Genomic DNA, 21,582 nt, shown 5'->3' with positions numbered 1-21,582 from the left:
TGAACTAGCTCATTTGTATTAAAGGCACAAGCAACAAATCAGCTATAATATCATCACAGCTCAAATTTTAAATATAGAGAAAGGTATCATAAATAATCTGATGGGTATTTTGAGCCAACATTTTACAAATACATTCTGGAGACACAAAAACTTATCTTAAACCTTGAAAAAATTAATAAAATAGGCACCCTTTAAAAAAAGATAACTTAATCCACAGAAAATACGGTTACTTTCATCAAATGCAGGTTGAATATTTTCTACTAACCTTTTCTAATTTTTTTTTTGTTTTTCAGCTTATTGATAGGCATATCCAGGAGGCAGTTCTTGAGATCGTTGGAGTGTCAGAGATGCACGACAAGTTCATCCTCCTGGAAAGCCATATGGATGAGTACATAGTGCCTGTACATTTTCATGCAGGCACTATTGAGGAGCTGGCAAACCAGCTCCCACTTCAATTAAAACTCAGGCACATCTGTGGAAGCGTCCTCCACGTGGAACCAGCCAGTGTGAAACGGGTCCCTCCAGATGTACCTCGTGGAGGATCTGCTGGTGTGGAACCGGTCCCTCCAGACGTACCTCGTGGAGGATCTGCCGGTGTGGAACAGGTCCCTCCAGACGTACCTCGTGGAGGATCTGCCGGTGTGGAACAGGTCCCTCCAGACGTACCTCGTGGAGGATCTGCCGGTGTGGAACAGGTCCCTCCAGTTGTACCTCGTGGAGGATCTGCTGGTGTGGAACAGGTCCCTCCTGATGTTCCTAGTGGAGGATCTGCCAGTGTGGATCAAGTCCCTCCAGATGTTCACAGTGGAGGATCTGCTGACCCCGATCAGGTCCATCCAGAAGACACTCAGGACTCAATGGACTGCCTTTTCTAGGGTTTGTGAGGAAAGATTCAAGGGGTGTTCATAAAACTTTCACCTTTTTAATAGCGACATGTATAATGAATATAACTTTTTTGCATGCTTATCACAACTGCCATTAGGTGTCACCAAGCTAAACATAGGTTACGATGAATTTAAGTCATGTTGTTATGAACGTGTTGCCATGTCACATTATGTAATTTTTGCATTTAAAATGACATAACTGTGCTAATGACAGTTGTCATAAGTATGCATAAACTCTTTCATATTCATATCGTGTCATGACTCTAAAGTTTTCATGACAGTCTTATGAACAACCTTCAAGTAAAGTTTCCAGTCTGCTTAATTTTCTCAATTAGGCTACAGTCATTTAAATTTGTTCTTTACAGTTCTGTGTTTTACCTTTGTTCTTTACAGTTTCTATTTTACATTAGGCTAGTTGAATTAAATATTTGAAACAATGCATGTGTATTTCGGTGTTGTTAATTAACACAATTATACAATTGTAATTAATTAAAAATGAAATGATTTGTGTAAATTGTGTTTGTTTACCATTATAATTCTGCATTACATAGTAAGTCTAATAATTTCACACCATTAACTATCATAAAACTTTTTGAACTATATCAGACTTTGTCAAGTCAACCTTTTAAGTTTTAATAATAATTATGTTATTTCAATTATATATTGAAATTATCCATTTGCCAAATTCTCATCACCCACCTCCATCACGGAATACAGGAAACAGTAAGTGTGAATTCTTTCAAGCTTTATTAAAGTGAAGGTACATGCTGTAAAACATTACGAACTGTGATACAGTGCTGGTAGTGACACACTTAATTTTTTTTACATACCAAGTTCATAGAGGGACATGTATTGAAAGAAGCGAAAGGAATAAGTGTTCCTTGGTAGTGATTCTATAGTGTTTGTTGTTCCTGAGCAGTACTCGGCTCCCTGCACCCAATCATAAAACAAATTGTCTTATGGAAATCTGTAAAGTTCAGAGATGGTGTAGTTTTATTTCAAATATTAGGTACCCTTAACAGTTTTTGTAATACTTTTCTTTTAATAATCTAATTTCTCTAATTTTATTTGATGTTCATTTAAGCCAATTTTTAAATCTGAGGTTTTAAGTATTTCCATTGTACATCTGTTCACACATTGAACGAGGGTATATGCCGAGCTATTGTTTCTTCCCATATTGAAAAACTACCGGTGAACAGTTATTGTGCCTTTTTCAATTTTATAGTGTTCCTTTTAAAGAATTGATGCTGTAATGTAATTAAAATATGCTCAGTTAAATAGACTTCAGTGTTCATTTAGTTGTTGAAGTATAAACAGAGATGAAAAAACGCTTTACAGGCACGCACCTGTCAGGATCAGAAGACAAGCGCAGAGCTAGTGGTTCTTTCCATACTGATATATTAAAAATTTTTTTTACATACATATACACATATACATACATACATACATACATATATATATATATATATATATATATATATATATATATATATATATATATATATATATGAGAGAGAGAGAGAGAAATACAGTTTCTGATATGGGAAAAAACATAATCTGTCAGGGTTTCAGGAAGGATGAGGGAGCGAGGACTCAATTGCAACATAAGATGGTATTTATTAATAAAAATAAAACAAAAAGGACAACAAAAACCACCCCGAGGGGGAAAACATAACTATAAAACAAACACTCAAACAAACTTGGATGGGCTGGCAGGACAAACAGGACTAGATAGCACACGACATGGAAATAACGACGACGAACTGGCAAAGGACTGAAAACATGAGGGGGATTATAAAGCAAAAAGTAAATTGACACACAGGTGAACATGACAAACTAATAATGAGTAAACAAGGAGGGTGGGACTAGACAATAGATGGGAGAGCGCATGACAAAGAGAGACAATACAAGCCATGCGCTCACATAAACCAACACTGATGCACACGACAAAAGCACGTGACCACAATGTAAACACCGAGCCACGTGCTTTGACAAAAGACGCAAGACACGAGCGCACGATAAATGAAAATTCACCGTGCGCTCACACACGCAGCCTGCATGCTTCATCCCATCGCCGACCGAAACCAACAAGACTGAGACGCTGGGAATGAAACACCACGCTGCTGACAGACGAAAACACAAACAAGAGTACAAGAGCGCACGCGTCTGAGGGACGCAGAGCGTGCGAGCGGCCACGTCAAGCAGGAGCGCGCACACTCTGCGTACACCCACGACGGCGCGCGCGCACACAGAGACAGAAACAGGACCAGACATAGGTAGTGTCAGAGCTCTGCCACCAAAACAAGAATTTACACGACCAGAATGGCAGAACCCTGACATAATCGGGATTATTTTGGTCATCGTTGTAATTGCGAATTATTTAAAACGATTATCAGTTGAAGTGAAAATTATTCGCCCTTCTGTGAATTTTTTTATATATATATTTTTCAAATTATGTTTAACGGAGGAATTTTTCACAGTATTTCCTATACTATAATAGTATTTGACCATCACATTAAGATGTGTATGCTCTGCATGTCTCCGAGCGGCGCTCACACACCCAACAGCATATGCTCTTTCAGCGCGCTGTCTCTTTAAGAATAGTGAGGCTCTGTTATGGCTTCTCTTTCACATGTCTTATTGACCTTATTTTCCACAACAAGGGTGGCGCCATTACGCTCATTTTATCATCTCACTTCCGGTTTCGAAGGATCTAACGTTAGTCGTAAGCTTCTACAGCAAGAATGTCAAGCATTGCGTGTTCAGTTCGGGGCTGCCATAACAATTGGATAAAGAGGAGAAACCAATTACAACAACCGTGTTATGAACACAGAGTGACCCGGTCGGAGTGTTGTGGTGCACCTTACGATTTACATCCACCACCTAAAGATGATGAGCACCTGAGGCAATGGCTGAAGGCGCTCAATTTAAAACAGCCACCCAAGCGCCCTTACGTGTGTTCTTACCATTTCGTTGACGGAAAGCCAACTGATAGACACCCTTACCCCAAGAAATGGCTCGGCTACGAAGCTCCGGTAAAAAAGCCACGCCGGGTGCTGCACTGTAAAAAATTGCTGTTAAAAAACGGTCAGATTCTACGGTAAAATAATGTTTTTTCACTAAAACAGTAATAATCTGTTAAAAACAGTGCTTTCTGGGTAACATTTTTGTTTTCGAGAAAGTAACCAACTGCAGAAAACTGTGAGCTAACAGAGTTCAGATTCGATGTTTTGAAGTCTGTGTTTGAAATCACGCTTTGTGTCCTTGTTCACTATTTCATACACTAGTTAACTAATATAGTTCACCTGACAATTTTAATGAACACTAATGAGTGAATTCAGACACTGATGAACACCTGCTGTTAATAATTACAATTACTGAAGAAAATAAACAAGAAACACAAACAGTGACTTGAGTTACAACATTAAATAAAATCAAATCAAATAAAACAGCTTCAGTCTCAGCAGAGGATCATTAAACAACTCCACAAACAACAGCAGACACACACTTATTACTGACTGATTTGACTTCCATACTATTCTCATTGAGATCCAACAGAAATTAAGGTGTTTTTTGTGTCACCGTAATGGAGTGAGGGGCTGGTTTAGTTGGGCTCTTCACCCTTGATCTCATTTAAGATGACTTTCCAGCTGTTGTAATACAGAGTTTACAAAACGTTTGTACTATAGCAATAAAGTTGGGAAGTCAATAAATAGAGAAATCCATTTGTCTGAAATTAGTTCTGATAAATATTTTGGTATAAATCTGGAAGAAGGGCCACATGCAATAGATTTTATGCTTAGTTGCAGGTATTAATTTAATTAATGAGAAGTGGAAACAGAAAAGATACCTCTGTAATTACTTAACAGTTAAGAAATAACATACAAAAACAGTTCAATTTTGACAAATACACACTCAGACCTCATGAATCTGACCTTGTATCTCAACAATGGTAACATCTCAAATGTTTCATGCTGCAATGCATGCTGGGAGTGGCACTGTACAAATATCCCAGCATGCATTGCGGTATAAATAAATGTTGTATAATGGTCTAACAGTTTTCTTTATTTGTGTTTGATTCTGCTGTTGTTTATGTTTAGACTTTCAGTTGCCTGTTTGTGAGTTAAACTGTTAATTTTGTTAGTTGTCACCATTATTGAGGTTCATATGCTGATTATTGATGTCTCTTTGAGTGCGATTTACACCATAGAGCAGTGTTATTGTCCAAGATATTCTTAAAAACTTCCAGAAATCATTGCCATATATATACATATAATGTAAAACAATAGATTTAACATTAAATAGGAGCAGTAAATTTTATTATACTAAATGAGAACAGACTCTGCCATTTATTAGCAACATGAACATCACCAGATCTTATTTAGGTTTTTGGCTGGTTTGCCACATCAAAGGAGCTTTTCAAACAAAGTTCTTAACAATTGCAGCAGCCAAGATATATAAATGTTTAAAATGACAGGGCTAAGAGCCCAACTAAAGCAAACTCTGTTCTCCATGATGGTGACGTAAAACTTTCACTTTTTCTCAAGAAGAACTTTAGTTAATGTTATACAAACATACATGTATTAAGTAATAAGTGTAGCTGGTGATGATGTTTGTAGAGTTGTTTAATCATCCGCTGATCATTTAAATGATTAAATCATTTGTTGTTCTTCAGGTTATTTCATTATAAAGCTGTGACTAAAGTTTTGTATGTTCTGTTCTTGTTTTTTCCCTTCAGTATTTCTTCATTTGTTCATTGTTAATCCTCAATTATAATTTAATTAGTCAGTTAATTAATGAATTTACTTCAGCTTTGCTACATGTTTTTTGAACACTCAGTAGTGTGGACACTTCAATTAAAACTGAAGTATATGCTCTGGGGTTTAAAGGGTTAAAGGTGTGAGAGGTAAAAACACAGTGTAAAAATGTATTTTAACAGTAATATACTGTTAATTTACACAACGGAAGTAGACTGTAAAAAAACAGTATATTGCTGGCAACCACAGCTGCCAGTAGATTACTGTTAAATCAAGGAAAAAACAGTATTTTACTGTAAAACCTGAAGCTAATTTCTTCTGTCTGTCACCGTTGTGGAGGAGAGTAGAGCCAGTGTATGAGTTAAAGATGAACAATGAACTGTTGATGTTATTCTGCATGTTTCTCTATTTAAAGATAGCGGCTGTTTAGTTGCTGATGCAGTCAGAATCTCTCTGGTGATTCCAGATTTACATGTATGTGTGCTGTTGTGAAAAATAAGACATTAGAGTTAAACCGAACTTTTCTAATTAACTAAAATAAGTTATCATTATAAGTATGCTTCTAAGCATATATAGCACATTACTTCATAAACTCATTCAGCAGTTGACCAAGTTGAGGCAGTTGCTTTCAGTGAGCAAAATGAGTTCACTTGAGTATTGTGTAAATCAATGTAGTCCATGTATTTTTACAGCAACATACTGAAAAATAACAGTACATTGCTGGCAACTGCAGCTGCCAGTATTTTACTGTTTTTTAACGGGACAATTTTTAACAGTGTGGAAAGGTTGTACGATTCAGGTAAGCCAACTTGTGTAGTGATTGCTCGCCTAACGTCATATTTCTGAAATGCATTCTATAAACACGTTTAAGCTCAGCAATGATGAGTTAAAAGTAATGTTACAAGAAGTCTTGTATGATTACAATTGGCCACATGACGTTATATTTCATATTTATGAATGCATTTCATAGTGAAGGTAATACAGGAATCATAGACGTTAGCAGGCCAGCTAACTTACCAATCCAGCACAGACGTCTAGGATGAAGACATTTGGGCTGTGACTACACATCTATTAAGCTTTCAACTTTAATATACCAACATCTAAAAATCATTAAACATATATGTTTAAAAAAAACAACTTAATTTAAACATTTAAAAGAATAACTTTAAATAAATCAAAGGAATGAAATTAAAATACATTTTGTAGTGTTCCTTTAATTTTACTTTACATATTCCTATCCATTTTCTCAAACTACATTTCTTATTCAGATAATAATACCGACCTGTATTACTATTGAATTAACTAATTCACACAATCTTCTATTGGTGCAATAATGTATTAATTGTCATTATGTACTAATTAAAAATTATGATTACATTTATTTCAACAGATCCATCAGTGGCTGCCAGTAATGCAGTGGACAGCTGTGAAGATTAACCTGTGTGCATGCCCCTGAACTGTGATGCAGAAACACAATGGGAGGATCTATCCGTCTCTGAGCACAGCTACACAAAGTCACAGCTCAACCTGAAGCCACCTACAAGGGATGCTGAAACCCAGTGCAATGAGTCACAGCTGCTGTATATAACGCTACTAAGAAAAAATGACCTTTGTCAGCTCTACACAGGGTTGACATTAGATGCATTTCATTCAGTTGCAGAGCACCTTACAAATACATACAGCAACAGCTTCCAGCTTCATCCATGGGATCAGCTCCTAATGACTCTGATGAAGTTGCGTCTTAATTTACTGCAGGGCGATCTTGCTGAAAGGTTTGCTGTTTCTCAATCCATCGTAAGCAAGGTGATTTTATGTTGGATTGACATCATGGAGGTGTCATGACGGTCAGTGACCACCGGAGGGCGCTGTAGTTCACATGCCCTGCCGGTTCCACTCTGGCTGTTTGCTCTGCCGATCTTGCTCGGGCTCCTTGCTATACCGGCTCCAGTCCAGCTGCCTCCTGTCCCGCCGGCTCCAGTCCAGCTGCCTCCAGTCCCACTGGCTCCAGTCCAGCTGCCTCCAGTCCCGCCGGCTCCAGTCCCGCTGGCTCCAGTCCAGCTACCTCCAGTCCCGCCGGCTCCAGTCCAGCTACCTCCAGTTCCGCCGGCTCCAGTCCAGTAGCCTCTCCAGCTGGCTCTCCTAAAACCCCCTGCCTTGTGTCTCCTTTGGGATCATCCATGGGTCATCCAGGGTGACCACCGGAGGGCTCTGTAGTTCACATGCCCTGCCGGTTCCACTCTGGCTGTTTGCTCTGCCGATCTTGCTCGGGCTCCTTGCTATACCGGCTCCAGTCCAGCTGCCTCCTGTCCCGCCGGCTCCAGTCCAGCTGCCTCCAGTCCCACCGGCTCCAGTCCAGCTGCCTCCAGTCCCGCCGGCTCCAGTCCAGCTGCGTCTCCTAAAACCCCCTGCCTTGTGTCTCCTTTGGGATCATCCATGGGTCATCCCTCCCGCCCCTCCCTGGTGGTCTAGTTTGTAAAGTTATTGTTTCTGAGCCTTGTCTCTGTTTTAGTTCCTAGTTTGGTCATTTGTTTGTTACTTTGTATTTTGATCACCTTGTTTGTTGCACTGTAAATAAATATCTGCACTTGGATTCGCACTTTTTTGGTTTTGTACTGTTTTGATCACGCCAAACGTGACAGGAGGAGAACATGAGGGATTACATACAATGGCTTCCCAAGGAAACGATCCAAGCAACAATGCCTCAGTGCTTTAGATAACAGTTTCCAAATACAACCTACATTATTGACTGTTCTGAGACACCACTTCAAAAGCCACACAACCTTGACTCAAGAGGCGAGTCCTACAGTCATTACTATGGGCAGAACACAATAAAATACCTGGTCTCCATTGCACCATGTGGACTGATCATGTTCATCTCACCTGCATATGGAGGAAGGTGCAGTGATAAATTCATAACTGCAAACTCGGGTTTCCTTGAATACCTTCGTCCAGGAGATGAAGTAATGGCAGATAGAGGCTTCACGATTAGTGATCTCCTCTATGAAAAAAAAGTAAAACTGGTTATTCCAGCATTCACCAAGAAAGGCATGCAACTCTCGGAGGAAGACACCACCAACACTAGGCGCATTGCCAATGTACGTGTCCATGTTGAGCGGGTAATCTGTGGATTGAAAACCTTCAAAATCATCTCTCAAACAGTTCCAATCAACCTTACCCCTAAAATTGACAAAATTTCGAGAATTTGTGCAGCCTGTTTACGTACACTGTTAAAAATTGTCCTGTTAAAAAACAGTAAAATACTGGCAGCTGCAGTTGCCAGCAATGTACTGTTATTTTACAGTATGTTGCTGTAAAAATACATGGACTACATTGATTTACACAATACTCAAGTGAACTCATTTTGCTCACTGAAAGCAACTGCCTCAACTTGGTCAACTGCTGAATGAGTGTATGAAGTAATGTGCTATATATGCTTAGAAGCATATTTATAATGATAACTTATTTTTTTTAATTAGAAAAGTTCGGTTTAACTCTAATGTCTTATTTTTCACAACAGCACACATACATGTAAATCTGGAATCACCAGAGAGATTCTGACTGCATCAGCCACTAAACAGCCGCTATCTTTAAATAGAGAAACATGCAGAATAACATCAGCAGTTCATCTTTAACTCATACACTGGCTCTACTCTCCTCCACAACGGTGACACACAGAAGAAATTAGCTTCAGGTTTTACAGTAAAATACTGTTTTTTCCTTGATTTAACAGTAATCTACTGGCAGCTGTGGTTGCCAGCAATCTACTGTTTTTTTACAGTCTATTTCCGTTGTGTAAGTTAACAGTATATTACTGTTAAAATACATTTTTACACTGTGTTTTTACCGCTCACACCTTTAACCCTTTAAACCCCAGAGCATATACTTCAGTTTTTATTGAAGTTTCCACACTACTGAGTGTTCAAGAAACATGGAGCAAAGCTGAAGTAAATTCATTAATTAACTGACTAATTAAATGATAATTGAGGATTAACAATGAACAAATGAAGAAATACTGAAGGGAAAAAACAAGAACAGAACATACAAAACTTTAGTCACAGCTTTATAATGAAATAACCTGAAGAACAACAAATGATTAAATCATTTAAATGATCAGCGGATGATTAAACAACTCCACAAACATCATTACCAGCTACACTGATTACTTAATACATGTATTTTTGTATAACATCTACTAAAGTTCTTCTTGAGAAAAAGTTAAAGTTTTACGTCACCATCATGAAGAACAGAGTTTACTTTAGTGGGGCTCTTAGCCCTGTCATTTTTAAAATGTATATATTTTGGCTGCTGCAATTGTTAAGAACTTTGTTTGAAAAGCTCCTTTGTTGTGGCAAACCAGCCAAAAACCTAAATAAGATCTGGTGATGTTCATGTTGCTATTAAATGGCAGAGTCTGTTCTCATTTAGTATAATATAATTTACTGCTCCTGTTCAATGTTAAATCTATTGTTTTACATTATATGTCTATATATGGCAATGATTTCTGGAAGTTTTTAAGAATATCTTGGACAATAACACTGCTCTATGGTGTAAATCGCACTCAAAGAGACATCAATAATCAGCGTATGAACCTCAATAATGGTGACAACTAACAAAATTAACAGTTTAACTCACAAACAGGCAACTGAAAGTCTAAACATAAACAACAGCAGAATCAAACACAAATAAAGAAAACTGTTAGACCATTATACAACATTTATTTATACCGCAATGCATGCTGGGATATTTGTACCGTGCCACTCCCAGCATGCATTGCAGCATGAAACATTTGAGATGTTACCATTGTTGAGATACAAGGTCAGATTCATGAGGTCTGAGTGTGTATTTGTCATAACTAAACTGTTTTTGTATGTTATTTCTTAACTGTTAAGTAATTACGGAGGTATTTTTTCTGTTTCCACTTCTCATTAATTAAATTAATACCTGCAACTAAGCATAAAATCTTTAATTCTTCCAGATTTAAACCAAAACATTTATCAGAACTAATTTCAGACAAATAGATTTCTTCATTTACTGACTTCCCAACTTTATTGTTATAGTACAAACGTTTTGTAAACTCTGTATTACAGCAGTTGGAAAGTCTTCTTCAAGGGTGAAGAGCCAACTAAACCAGCCCCTCACTCCATTACGGTGACACAAAAAACACCTTGGCTGTTTCTCAATTACAAGAACGCAGAGAACGGACTTGTGTTCTTGGGGAGAGCAGTCTTGCCAGGTGTCCTCGGAAGAACGAACTCAGGAGACCGCGAGGGCAGAGAACGCGTCCTTTGAGAATTGAGATGCTGCGTTCTTCCTGATGGTCACATGACCTTCATGTGTTTTAAATGGTAAATTATTTAAACATTACAGCCTTCATACAACGATTTATTGTTTTTCCCCCTTTTCAAAATATATACTTTGCATAAAAACATTATAAATATATGTTGCACAATATAAATAAAACAGATTTTGATTTAAATTTCAGCAAAGAAACACCCTTAATGTGTTTATTCCTTTATTAAGATGTCCATGGTAATGTTTACTTTCATCGTTTCATTTAGGGAAACTCCTGAGGTAAATAATTCATATCTATGAACTTTAATAAGTAATCAAAATAAAGTGCAGCGCTTCCCACCTCCAGTCGCAATGACTTCTGGGACTTCCAGAGCGAGTTCGGTGCTCAAGTCTGCATCAGTGCGTCCTCGATATCAAGAACACATCCGGGAAGTTTCACGCGTCCTCCGTACTTGCGGTCTTGAGTATTGGAACTGAACTTAGGCAGCTGATGATGACGTTGCACGAGAACACGAGGACGCGAGAACGCTGAAGAACGCATATTGAGAAACAGCCCTTAATTTTCTGTTGGATCTCAATGAGAATAGTATGGAAGTCAAATCAGTCAGTAATAAGTGTGTCTGCTGTTGTTTGTGGAGTTGTTTAATGATCCTCTGCTGAGACTGAAGCTGTTTTATTTTATTTGATTTTATTTAATGTTGTAACTCAAGTCACTGTTTGTGTTTCTTGTTTATTTTCTTCAGTAATTGTAATTATTAACAGCAGGTGTTCATCAGTGTCTGAATTCACTCATTAGTGTTCATTAAAACTGTCAGGTGAACTATATTAGTTAACTAGTGAATGAAATAGTGAACAAGGACACAAAGCGTGATTTCAAACACAGACTTCAAAACATCGAATCTGAACTCTGTTAGCTCACAGTTTTCTGCGGTTGGTTACTTTCTCGAAAACAAAAATGTTACCCAGAAAGCACTGTTTTTAACAGAATATTACTGTTTTAGTGAAAAAACATTATTTTGCCGTAGAATCTGACAGTTTTTTAACAGCAATTTTTTACAGTGTAGCGACATAATTTCTGATGTAGAGGATGAATAAATGTTTATTTGTAGGCGCATTGTATTTGTCATTAAATTTTGTTGTTTTGTCTTTAACAGTTTTGTGTTAATAAAAAATTAAGCAGGTATTTTAATAAACACTTACAATGAGATGTTACATATTAACATGTTAGCTGTAACAAATACTATTGAATTCCATGGTTACAGATTTCCTGCATTCTTCAAAGTATCTTTGTATTTGTGTTCAACAGTTCACGTGTAACAGGTTTGAAACAAATAAAGGCAGAGTAAATTGACAATTTTAATTTTGAACTGTAATTTTTTAACTGTCCCTTTAAGTTTGACTTTAAAAAATAAGACATCAAGTTTGCAAAATATTTTTTATTACATATTAAAATTAAATGGTTAAATCATACCTTTACAAGAAGGTCATCATGTGTATCTATAATCCTGGTAAAAAAACAAACTTACAACTTAAACATTTAAACTGATTTTACGCAATGGTTTACATTACACATTTTATGATAATAATACACAAATTATCACAATCTTGCTTATCAAAACTGATATAAAACAACTAATATAAAATGGTTCATTTTAAATGATTGTCTTCACCTTCTACACCCCAGCTTATTTAAAATGCAATCCTTATTTGCAAAGCTGCAAGTATCTTGTGGAAAGCAACAGACGGCCTGCTTGAAACTCATCTGACACCTGAGGGAGCATATACTTAAAATAAAAGGTTTTTAGTCTAGCTACAGTCTTGCTACAGAACTGCTCATTGTATGGAACTTGTAGTAGAACCTGCTGTGATGGAACCCAGACAAGTAGCATACAGGACCTCAAACCTAAACAAAACATGGCAAGCTGCACTGGCATACAAAAGCCCCGTGGACCATTTGGCTGTAGCTGAGGTATGCCATCCACCATCCTCACATCATACCTCTGACTTCTGAAGAGGTCCTCCAAAGACTCATCACATTTAAGGAGAGGGGATTTGATCTCCAGCAGTTCATGCAAGTTCAAAACTCCATCAGGGCTTGCTGACAGCCAGGGCTCACTTCCACACACAACTGTCCCTCTGTGACTGACAGTAAATCCTGAACTCTCTAGCCACTGTATTGCAGATGCTTCACTTTCTAAGCCATGGTTAGTTGCTGCATTCCCATGGAACCTGGGGTAGAGGTGCTCTCTAATAAATGTCTGAGGGTTACCTCTGATGGGTACCTTCTTTGCTGTGCTTGCAGTGATTCTAAGCTTACGAGAGTCATGCCACAAATGAGAAGAACTCTGCTCAAGTGTTACACGCTCCAGTGCTGCACACTTGCTAGGATCAATGGCCACTAAGCTGTCATAAAACAACATACACCTCTTGACAGTTTTTGGTGCCATCATGGTTAGCATGTGGTGAGGACGCAGGCTGTTCTGATTCCTCTCCCTGCACAGCACTCACACATTTGTGCAGAAGGCTTGACGCAGGCAGCCGAAGATGCTTGAGTCCCTCTCTGAGGTCTTTCTGGGTACTAAATAAGGGAGTGGGAGGAAGGGGGGCATTTTTGGGCATTCCCTCTGGCATCCGCAGCACATCAGTGGCTTGATGGTGGGAAAACTTTATGTCCATTAACCGCTTCAGGCAGAGGTTCCTCTGGGTCCCCATATTCCAGAGGCGCTGCTCATCTGTGCAGGCAATGCCAGTGAGCCCACTGGACACAGCATTTTCAACCTGACACCAAACATAATTACTGACAAATTTGTATTATTTTGTATTAAGATATGTCAAAATGTTCTATTATCTTATTTCAATATAATTTATTACAAATTACAATTTATGTTTACCTACCTTGTTTTTTTTTCAGGTGATAGCACGATTAGACTTTTTACACTTAATATATGTGTACCAAATCTTACCTTTAGTATATTCACAGTGTGCATAATTACTATGCAAGTACATTTTCTTATATTTTTATATCTTATGTCTTTCAAATGTATGTATTTATACATGCACATCTATCTATCTATCTATCTATCTATCTATCTATCTATCTATCTATCTATCTATCTATCTATCTATCTCTCTTATATATATATATATATATATATATATATATATATATATATATATATAAATCTGCCTTAATAATTTTGCACACTTAAATATAAGACTTTTTCACTTCCAAGTTCGAGCCTCCTGTGCAATTATACAACACATAATTTATAAACATTCACTTACCTTACAGCACTTACCTCATAACTCACAAATTAAGAGATTTGACCAGATACTTAGTCTGCAGATGGTAACCAAGTCAGCAGCTGTATGTTATGACGCAAATACGTTAACATACTATTATACATTAATTGCTTACTTATGTTAACACAAACGTGACATTACCATACATAATAAATAATAACAATGAGTATTATTTACTTACCTTCTATAATATAGAGGCTGCGTGGCTACAGGACCTACCTAAACCAGCGATGCACGAACATCCTGTAGTCTCCACTGATCCCTGCTTACTAAGTAGCACCCACGCTGAGTGGCATGGACTGCTCGACTGGCTGGGGTGCACATTTGCTTTTAAAAAGACGAAGTCACCCTCGCTGTGCAATAGCACACGACCCACTTTCCCACTATGCAAATATTGGTAGGCCTCGGTACTTTTATAATTCTTCATAGACGCTCCATCTACTCCTTGTGAAAGGACAAAGTAATTGAAAATATCCCCGTAAGTTACCTCTGGCCACTTTTTCATATCGTCTACCCAGATTAACGGTGAAGATGGATGGGGCTATATGAGACCATCCGATCGTTGTAGTGAGGTTTCACCGTACTCCCAGCTCAAAACATTCCCTGAACTAACATTAAATGCCATTTTTCTAAAATCTGAAACAATCATCTGATGTACTGTGTCAGCGTACCGGAAGTTGGATGACAAAATGCGGAAGAGCGAAGAATAAAAAGTGGGCGGAGCGGAATAAGGTGAATACCAGGGCCTCAAGTTTAAAAAGGCCATTCAATTGTCCTGTGTTGCAGCTTTTATTAGTAACGTTTCTTTACTTTTAGATTCAAGATTCTTTCTAGTTTACTACATTTACTTTTTTGAGTAGAATACAAACTTGATGAATGTTTTATGATATAGGCAGAGTGACGGGTATTAAGTTTACAATATTAATACACTGTGATGATCCCAAGACTCCAGATTGGAGTATGTGGTAAATCCTGATTGGATGCCTGCATTACTCATCATTGGGTGTATAAAAGTTGTTGTGTTGGCTACCCCAGGATGCTTGTGGCTACTCAGGAGTCCTCATAGCAAGACCTGCCATCTCATTGACTCTTTAACCTTATGGTTTTGTTTTGCATCACTTATATCATGTAGTTAAAGTGTTGTTGTTGGGCTGGACTATATATATATATATATATATATATATATATATATATATATATATATATATATATATATATATATATATATATATTATTCATTAAAATAAGAGGGGGGTCACCTAACATCTTTAAGAATAGAAAGATATACAGTTAAAGTCAGAATTACTAGCCCCCCCCCCCCTGAATTATTAGACTACTTGTTTATTTTCCCCCCAATTTCTGTTTAACGGAGAGCAATTTTTTTCAACACATTTATAAACATAATAGTTTTAAAAACTCATTTCTAATAATGGATTTTTTTTAAATCTTTGCCATGATGACAGTATATAATATTTTACTAGATATTTTAAAACACTTCTATACAGCTTAAAGTGACATTTAAAGGCTTACCTAGATTAATTAGGGAAACTAGGCAGGTTAGGGTAATTAGACAAATTATTGTATAACAATGGTTTGTTCTGTAGACAGTCGAGAAAAAAAATAGCTTAAAGGGGCTAATAATTTTGTCCCTAAAAATTGTTTAAAAATTTAAAACTGCTTTTATTCTAGCAGAAATAAAACAATTAAGACTTTCTCCAGAAGAAAAAAATATTATCAGACATACTGTGAAAATGTCCTTGCTCTGTAAAACATAATTTGGAAAATATTTAAAAGAAGAAGAAAAAAATTCGAAGGGGGCAAATAATTCTGACTTAAACTGTATATATATGGGGTGTACTGATTTTTTTTAAATTTGTTGAAATTATACATTTTTTTTAATTATTTTGTTAGATTAGTTATATGCGGTTTAGCTTTGGTACTGAAAAATGTAACAAATGTACACATATCTTACTGTATTTTTATGTGTATCTTTACTGCTAGTTTGTTAGAACACCACGAAATAAGGTTGACAAGCCCACCCATCAAATGTAGGTTAAATTTAGCAGTGGTGTACAGCACAAACACAAAAACTAGGCAACTTTAATACCACTTAATTCCTCACTCTGTCATCCTTCAGCCTCAAAAAAAAAAAAAAAAAAAAAGTTATTTAATGCTATCAAGTAACAGTGTTTTGTGAGTGCAGATGCAAAGAAATACAATGATCATGGAGGGTGGGGGGTTAGGACGATTCATAAAGGCCCATCTTGTCAGAGGGCTGGTGGTGGCCAGCGGCGCCCCTGATCACAATGCTTTCATGCTTTTGTGTGATGTATAAAATTGTTTAAGACATTTTTAAGATCTATAAGTTATTTGTGTATATACATAGTCTACAAATTAATTAAGATTTCAGTGCAAAAATCAATACAACCTAATGTATGTGTAAGGGAAAAAAAAATTATATTTAAATAATGAACAAAAAAATAGAAATAACATATTACTTTTAGAAATATGGAAGTTTTATTTTTAAATTCACCTCATTAGTATTTAAATGTAATGAAAGTATTAATTAAAAAAGGGATCTGTATGGGATGTACTCATTTATGCTGGGCAATGTATATAGTTTATGACTGTTGAGAGAGTCAAGAGATAAGTTGAGAGATGGGCGATTGCAATGGGTTGACAAAGTTCTGGTGTGTAGTTGGATGAAGTTTAAATTCTTTATCTTTTCATTTGTGTATTAGAGGTACAGCAACAAATCTTCTCCTATGGGACATGAGGAAAACTTTCCATTCCATCAGTCCAATGCTGCAGTGCTGTGTTGTGTCCAAGAGGCCATCCACCAAGTAAATCCCAAATCTAGAGGAAGATGTGGGGTAGTCAAAGAAGGGGCCTTGATGTGCAAATGTGGAGTAGACCAAGTACACCTCCTCTTTTTCAGCAATTATATTTCTGATCTTCGCCACCTTTCCCTGAATATAGACATTGCTGTTGGCTTCGTCCAGTTTGAGGGTGAAGAGCTCTGTGGTGTATTGGCTGTACTGTTGCGCACACTGAAACAATGATGGTAATGGTCCAGACATGTGTTTTTTTCTTACACCCAAACTTTCCTCTTTTTCCATTTGGATTGCCTTTCGCTCTGCAAGCTTCTTTACAATTTGGCAGCATGGAAATTCTGGTTTCCTAACAAGCCTTTTCAGTTTTTGCATGTAATTTTCAAATTTGAAGGCACTGAAGGAATCCAGATTTCCATCTTGTGCAAGGTGTACAAGATTGTGCACATTGTAGGAGATGTGCATGTGTCCATACAGCTTTCCAAAGTGCTGAACAAACAACACAGGTGCATCATTTGCATAGTCTGTTAACTTAAGCAGTGCTTTGTTCGACAGTATGAACACTCCCGTAAACAGCAGTAGGAAATGTTAATATAAAGTTGTGTGTAGGAAGTCTTTTAGGACCGGTGTAAAGTAGGAACTGGCGGAATTCAGAGGCTTTCCATCGGCCTACCTTATTCAAAAATCTTGGTCTTCTTGCAAACTCAACTGGCACTGTAGAAAATATTACCCCCCGCGACTTGGACTCTTCCAGTGACCCCCGCCGATCAGCTTGAAATGGGCTGATCCAAAGTTTCTTGCGGAGTTTCGGAAAGTGGCAGAGGGGAGAAAGAGTTGATGATGATAGGGGTTAGATAATTAAAGCTGTGCATTGTAAATAGTTAGAGCAAAAGGAGTATTTCAATCTGAGAAGTTCATTGATGGTGTGTGTGCGTACATCTAAAAAGTAAGTAAAACAGAATGTTCAATGCTTAGTTTAGTGAAAGTTCATACCTATTTGTTTGTTTATAAACTGTATCGAACCACTGTAAAGCTTGCCGATTTAGATGTGCACACATATGTTTATGTTTACAATTATCATTTCTTATATCTATAGTATTCCTGCCGATACATTTTAGCTGTAATCATACGCTATTAACGCACACACCTTAGGTAGCGCATGCGCTGTTACGCTGTTAACAACTTCACGAGTTATGGCGCTCCTCCAAGCTCTTTAACCTGACGCTGCAACGTGCAGTCGTCTCACCGAACGTCTCACTGAACGTCTCACTGACGTCTTAAAAAATATTTTTTTTGCTATTAAATCCATGCAATTTAAGACGCAGACGTGACGTTGACGTCACGTTGACGTCACGTAAACGTCACGTAAATCACGTGTGGCAGTGAAGTGTCAAGCCAGACGTTACGCGTGATTCACGTGTAGCAGTGAAGTTATTTATTTATTTTTTTGCTAACACGTATCATAACACGCTGCTCACACGGCTCAGTGCAGTGTGTGAGGCAGTGCACAATTTTCTTGCCCTTCATACATTCCTCTCAATGGACGTGACATCAACGTCTGACTTGTTACATGACGTCTGCGTCTACCTTTTTTTTTTTTAAATATATATTTTTGAGCAGTTTTTAGTGCGTCTGTCTGCTTTTTGCCGGCTAACTTATACAATATACAATAATTATGTGCAAATTAAATATAAATATGTTACCCAGATAGCATACAGTTCTGGGCCACATCTGGGCCAACTAAGGCACATATGGCTCACTTCTGGCAATGGCAGGAGACATATGGGCCAGATGTGGCCCGTATGTGTCACACCGGGTGTAGTATGAGTTGTGGCCTACTGTATGTGGGCCAGATGTGGCCCGTATGTGTCACCCCGGGTGTAGTGTGAGTTGTGGCCTACTGTATGTGGGCCAGATGTGGCCCGTATATGTCACACCGGGTGTAGTGTGAGTTATGGCCTGCTGTATGTGGGCCAGATGTGGCCCATATGTGTCACCCCGGGTGTAGTGTGAGTTCTGGCCTGCCGTATGTGGGCCAGATGTGGCCCGTGTGTGACACCCCGGGTGTAGTGTGAGTTCTGGCCTGCCGTATATGGGCCAGATATGGCCCGTGTGTGAACACCGGGTGTAGTGTGAGTTGTGGCCTACCGTATGAGGGCCAGATATGGCCCGTGTGTGACACACCGGGTGTAGTGTGAGTTGTGGCCTACCGTATGTGGGCCAGATATGGCCCGTGTGTGACACACCGGGTGTAGTGTGAGTTGTGGCCTACCGTATGTGGGCCAGATATGGCCCGTGTGTGACACACCGGGTGTAGTGTGAGTTGTGGCCTGCTGTATGTGGGCCAGATGTGGCCCATATGTGTCACCCTGGGTGTAGTGTGAGTTGTGGCCTGCCGTATGTGGGCCAGATGTGGCCCGTGTGTGACACCCCGGGTGTAGAGTGAGTTATGGCCTACCGTATGTGGGCCAGATATGGCCCGTGTGTGACACACCAGGTGTAGTGTGAGTTGTGGCCTACCGTATGTGGGCCAGATATGGTCCGTGTGTGACACACCGGATGTAGTGTAAGTTGTGGCCTGCTGTATGTGGGCCAGATGTGGCCCGTGTGTGACACATCGGGTGTAGTGCGAGTTGTGTATTTTTAGTTCCGGTTTAACTATAAATGAACGGGAGCCTTTGAAGTGGTTACAAATTATTAGAAATTGAAAATCAAAGTTAATTTGTCTTTCTAAGTCTGTACACTTTCGTTTTATGAAGTAGAAAATAGAAAATAAATATTGTAAATTAATGTAATGTGATGGAAGGATTTACATTTTTCCGATTGGCTACTTCTGCCAGTGGACTGCATCCCTAATGAGTGGGAGGGGCTTGCTGCTCAAACAAAACACAGACTCTGATGTGAAGCAGCAGCAGTTCTGTGTTTCCTGTGTTTATTAACATTATTGTCCCTCATCAGGCGGCGAAAGCGCTACACCTTCTCTGAAAATAATGACATCGCATGTTCTAAATAAGACTTTCTGAGATTGAAAATGATTCTTTAGGTTATTAAGAATAGGAATAAGCTATTGCTTATCCGGGAAAGTATATGTTTGTAACCTTATCACGTATTAATTCAGTTTATTTCCTCAATAATGGATTTATTTTTACTTTAAGGCTGCTATGAATATAAATTTATATTATCTGTTATATGTAAATGTTCCAGCATGATTAATATTTATAATTTTTTTTTTCATATTACCTGGTATGTCTATAAATGTCTATAAATGCAACGAGTTTCATCATTTATTATGCTTTGATCTATTAATGTTTTGTTCAGTTTCTCCATTTGAATGAATTAAGACAGTGTCCTACCGCCACCTACTGGGTGGATTTAATTTGCTATTAGTACTACTTTTTAATGAACAATTTTACAAATAAATTCATAATCTAATAATACTAAATTAAAGTGCTGTTTTCTTGGTGTTACTTTTTGCAATTCTACATTTTTATAATGATTTTGTTTGATTAAATGCCACATACAACATTGTTCTTTTTTTATTTAATTTGAATATTAAATAGACATAAATGTTTTGTTTATGAATAAAATAACTAGATAGAAAAAAATGTCAGAGAACTGAGCAGTAGAATGTGAATAACATGAATGTGTTCGTAAATAAGCTGATCTTTGTAAACAAAACAAGTTTTATTTACTTATTCTACAGAACACAAAAAATAATAAAAATAAATCTGACTAATTTTAATGCGCACACCTAACCCCGCTCCTAACCCGACCCCTCACTTTGATGTCACTAGCTCTATTTGAGTGCATTGTTTCTGACATTGCATGTCAAACTGTGTGTCTCAGCTTGCATATGCAAGTCTGCAATCAGATACTAATGCTTCTGCAACACAGCCCTGAGGGTACAATCCTCAGTGCTGGGAAACACCACACATTATCTTAATCACAAACTACAGCAAATTTAGTTTATCCAAAATTCACTTATACTGCAAATTTTTGCACTATGGAAGAAACTGGAAACCAACAGAAACAACATGCACACTCAACATAGAAAGGCCCAAAAGTCTATCCTGGTTCTGTGTGTGTGCACCTGTAACAGCGTCAACAAATTTTATAGAAAATATGCTATCAATAAGCATGTTAATTAGCAATTAGTTGATTGTAAATATATCTTAAAGTGTTATAGTTTTTATATAACAAGCTACTGAATATTAAAATTAACAGTAAATATTTTAGAATTACAGCATGTTACATAACAGAGCAAGGACATGTTCACAGTATGTCTGATAATATTTTTTCTTCTGGAGAAAGTCTTCGACTAGAATAAAAGCAGTTTTTAATTTTTTTTAAAGTGTTTTAAGGTCAAAATTATTAACCCCTTTAAGCTATATATTTTTTCGACAGTTTCAAAACAAATCATTGTTATAAAATAACTTGCCTAATTACCCTTACCCTAATATATATATATATATATATATATATATATATATATATATATATTTATTTATTTAAAAA

The 21,582-nt window shown here is 37.5% G+C and overlaps 1 protein-coding gene and 1 long non-coding RNA gene across 4 annotated transcripts in view; both read left to right on the top strand.

The window, feature by feature from the left end:
- LOC141381693 (uncharacterized) overlaps nt 1–1,398 on the top strand; it is an 835,171-nt gene extending 833,773 nt beyond the window's left edge. For all 3 annotated transcript variants that reach the window (XM_087249487.2, XM_088650754.1, XM_088650753.1), the window contains one exon: nt 294–1,398. In XM_087249487.2, the coding sequence (XP_087105613.1) occupies nt 294–875 (582 nt within the window). In that variant the 3' untranslated portion in view covers nt 876–1,398. The remainder of the gene's footprint in view (nt 1–293) is intronic.
- The window catches only part of LOC148680292 (uncharacterized), a 790,608-nt gene that overhangs the window by 419,468 nt on the left and 349,558 nt on the right, over nt 1–21,582 (top strand). The window lies entirely within an intron of this gene.

The sequence above is a fragment of the Danio rerio genome, chromosome 4, assembly GCF_052040795.2.
Source record: "Danio rerio strain M-AB ecotype USA chromosome 4, GRCz13ab, whole genome shotgun sequence".
NCBI lineage: Eukaryota > Metazoa > Chordata > Actinopteri > Cypriniformes > Danionidae > Danio > Danio rerio.
Note: the sequence above shows the minus strand (reverse complement) of the source record. Positions and strands in the feature narration are given on the sequence as shown.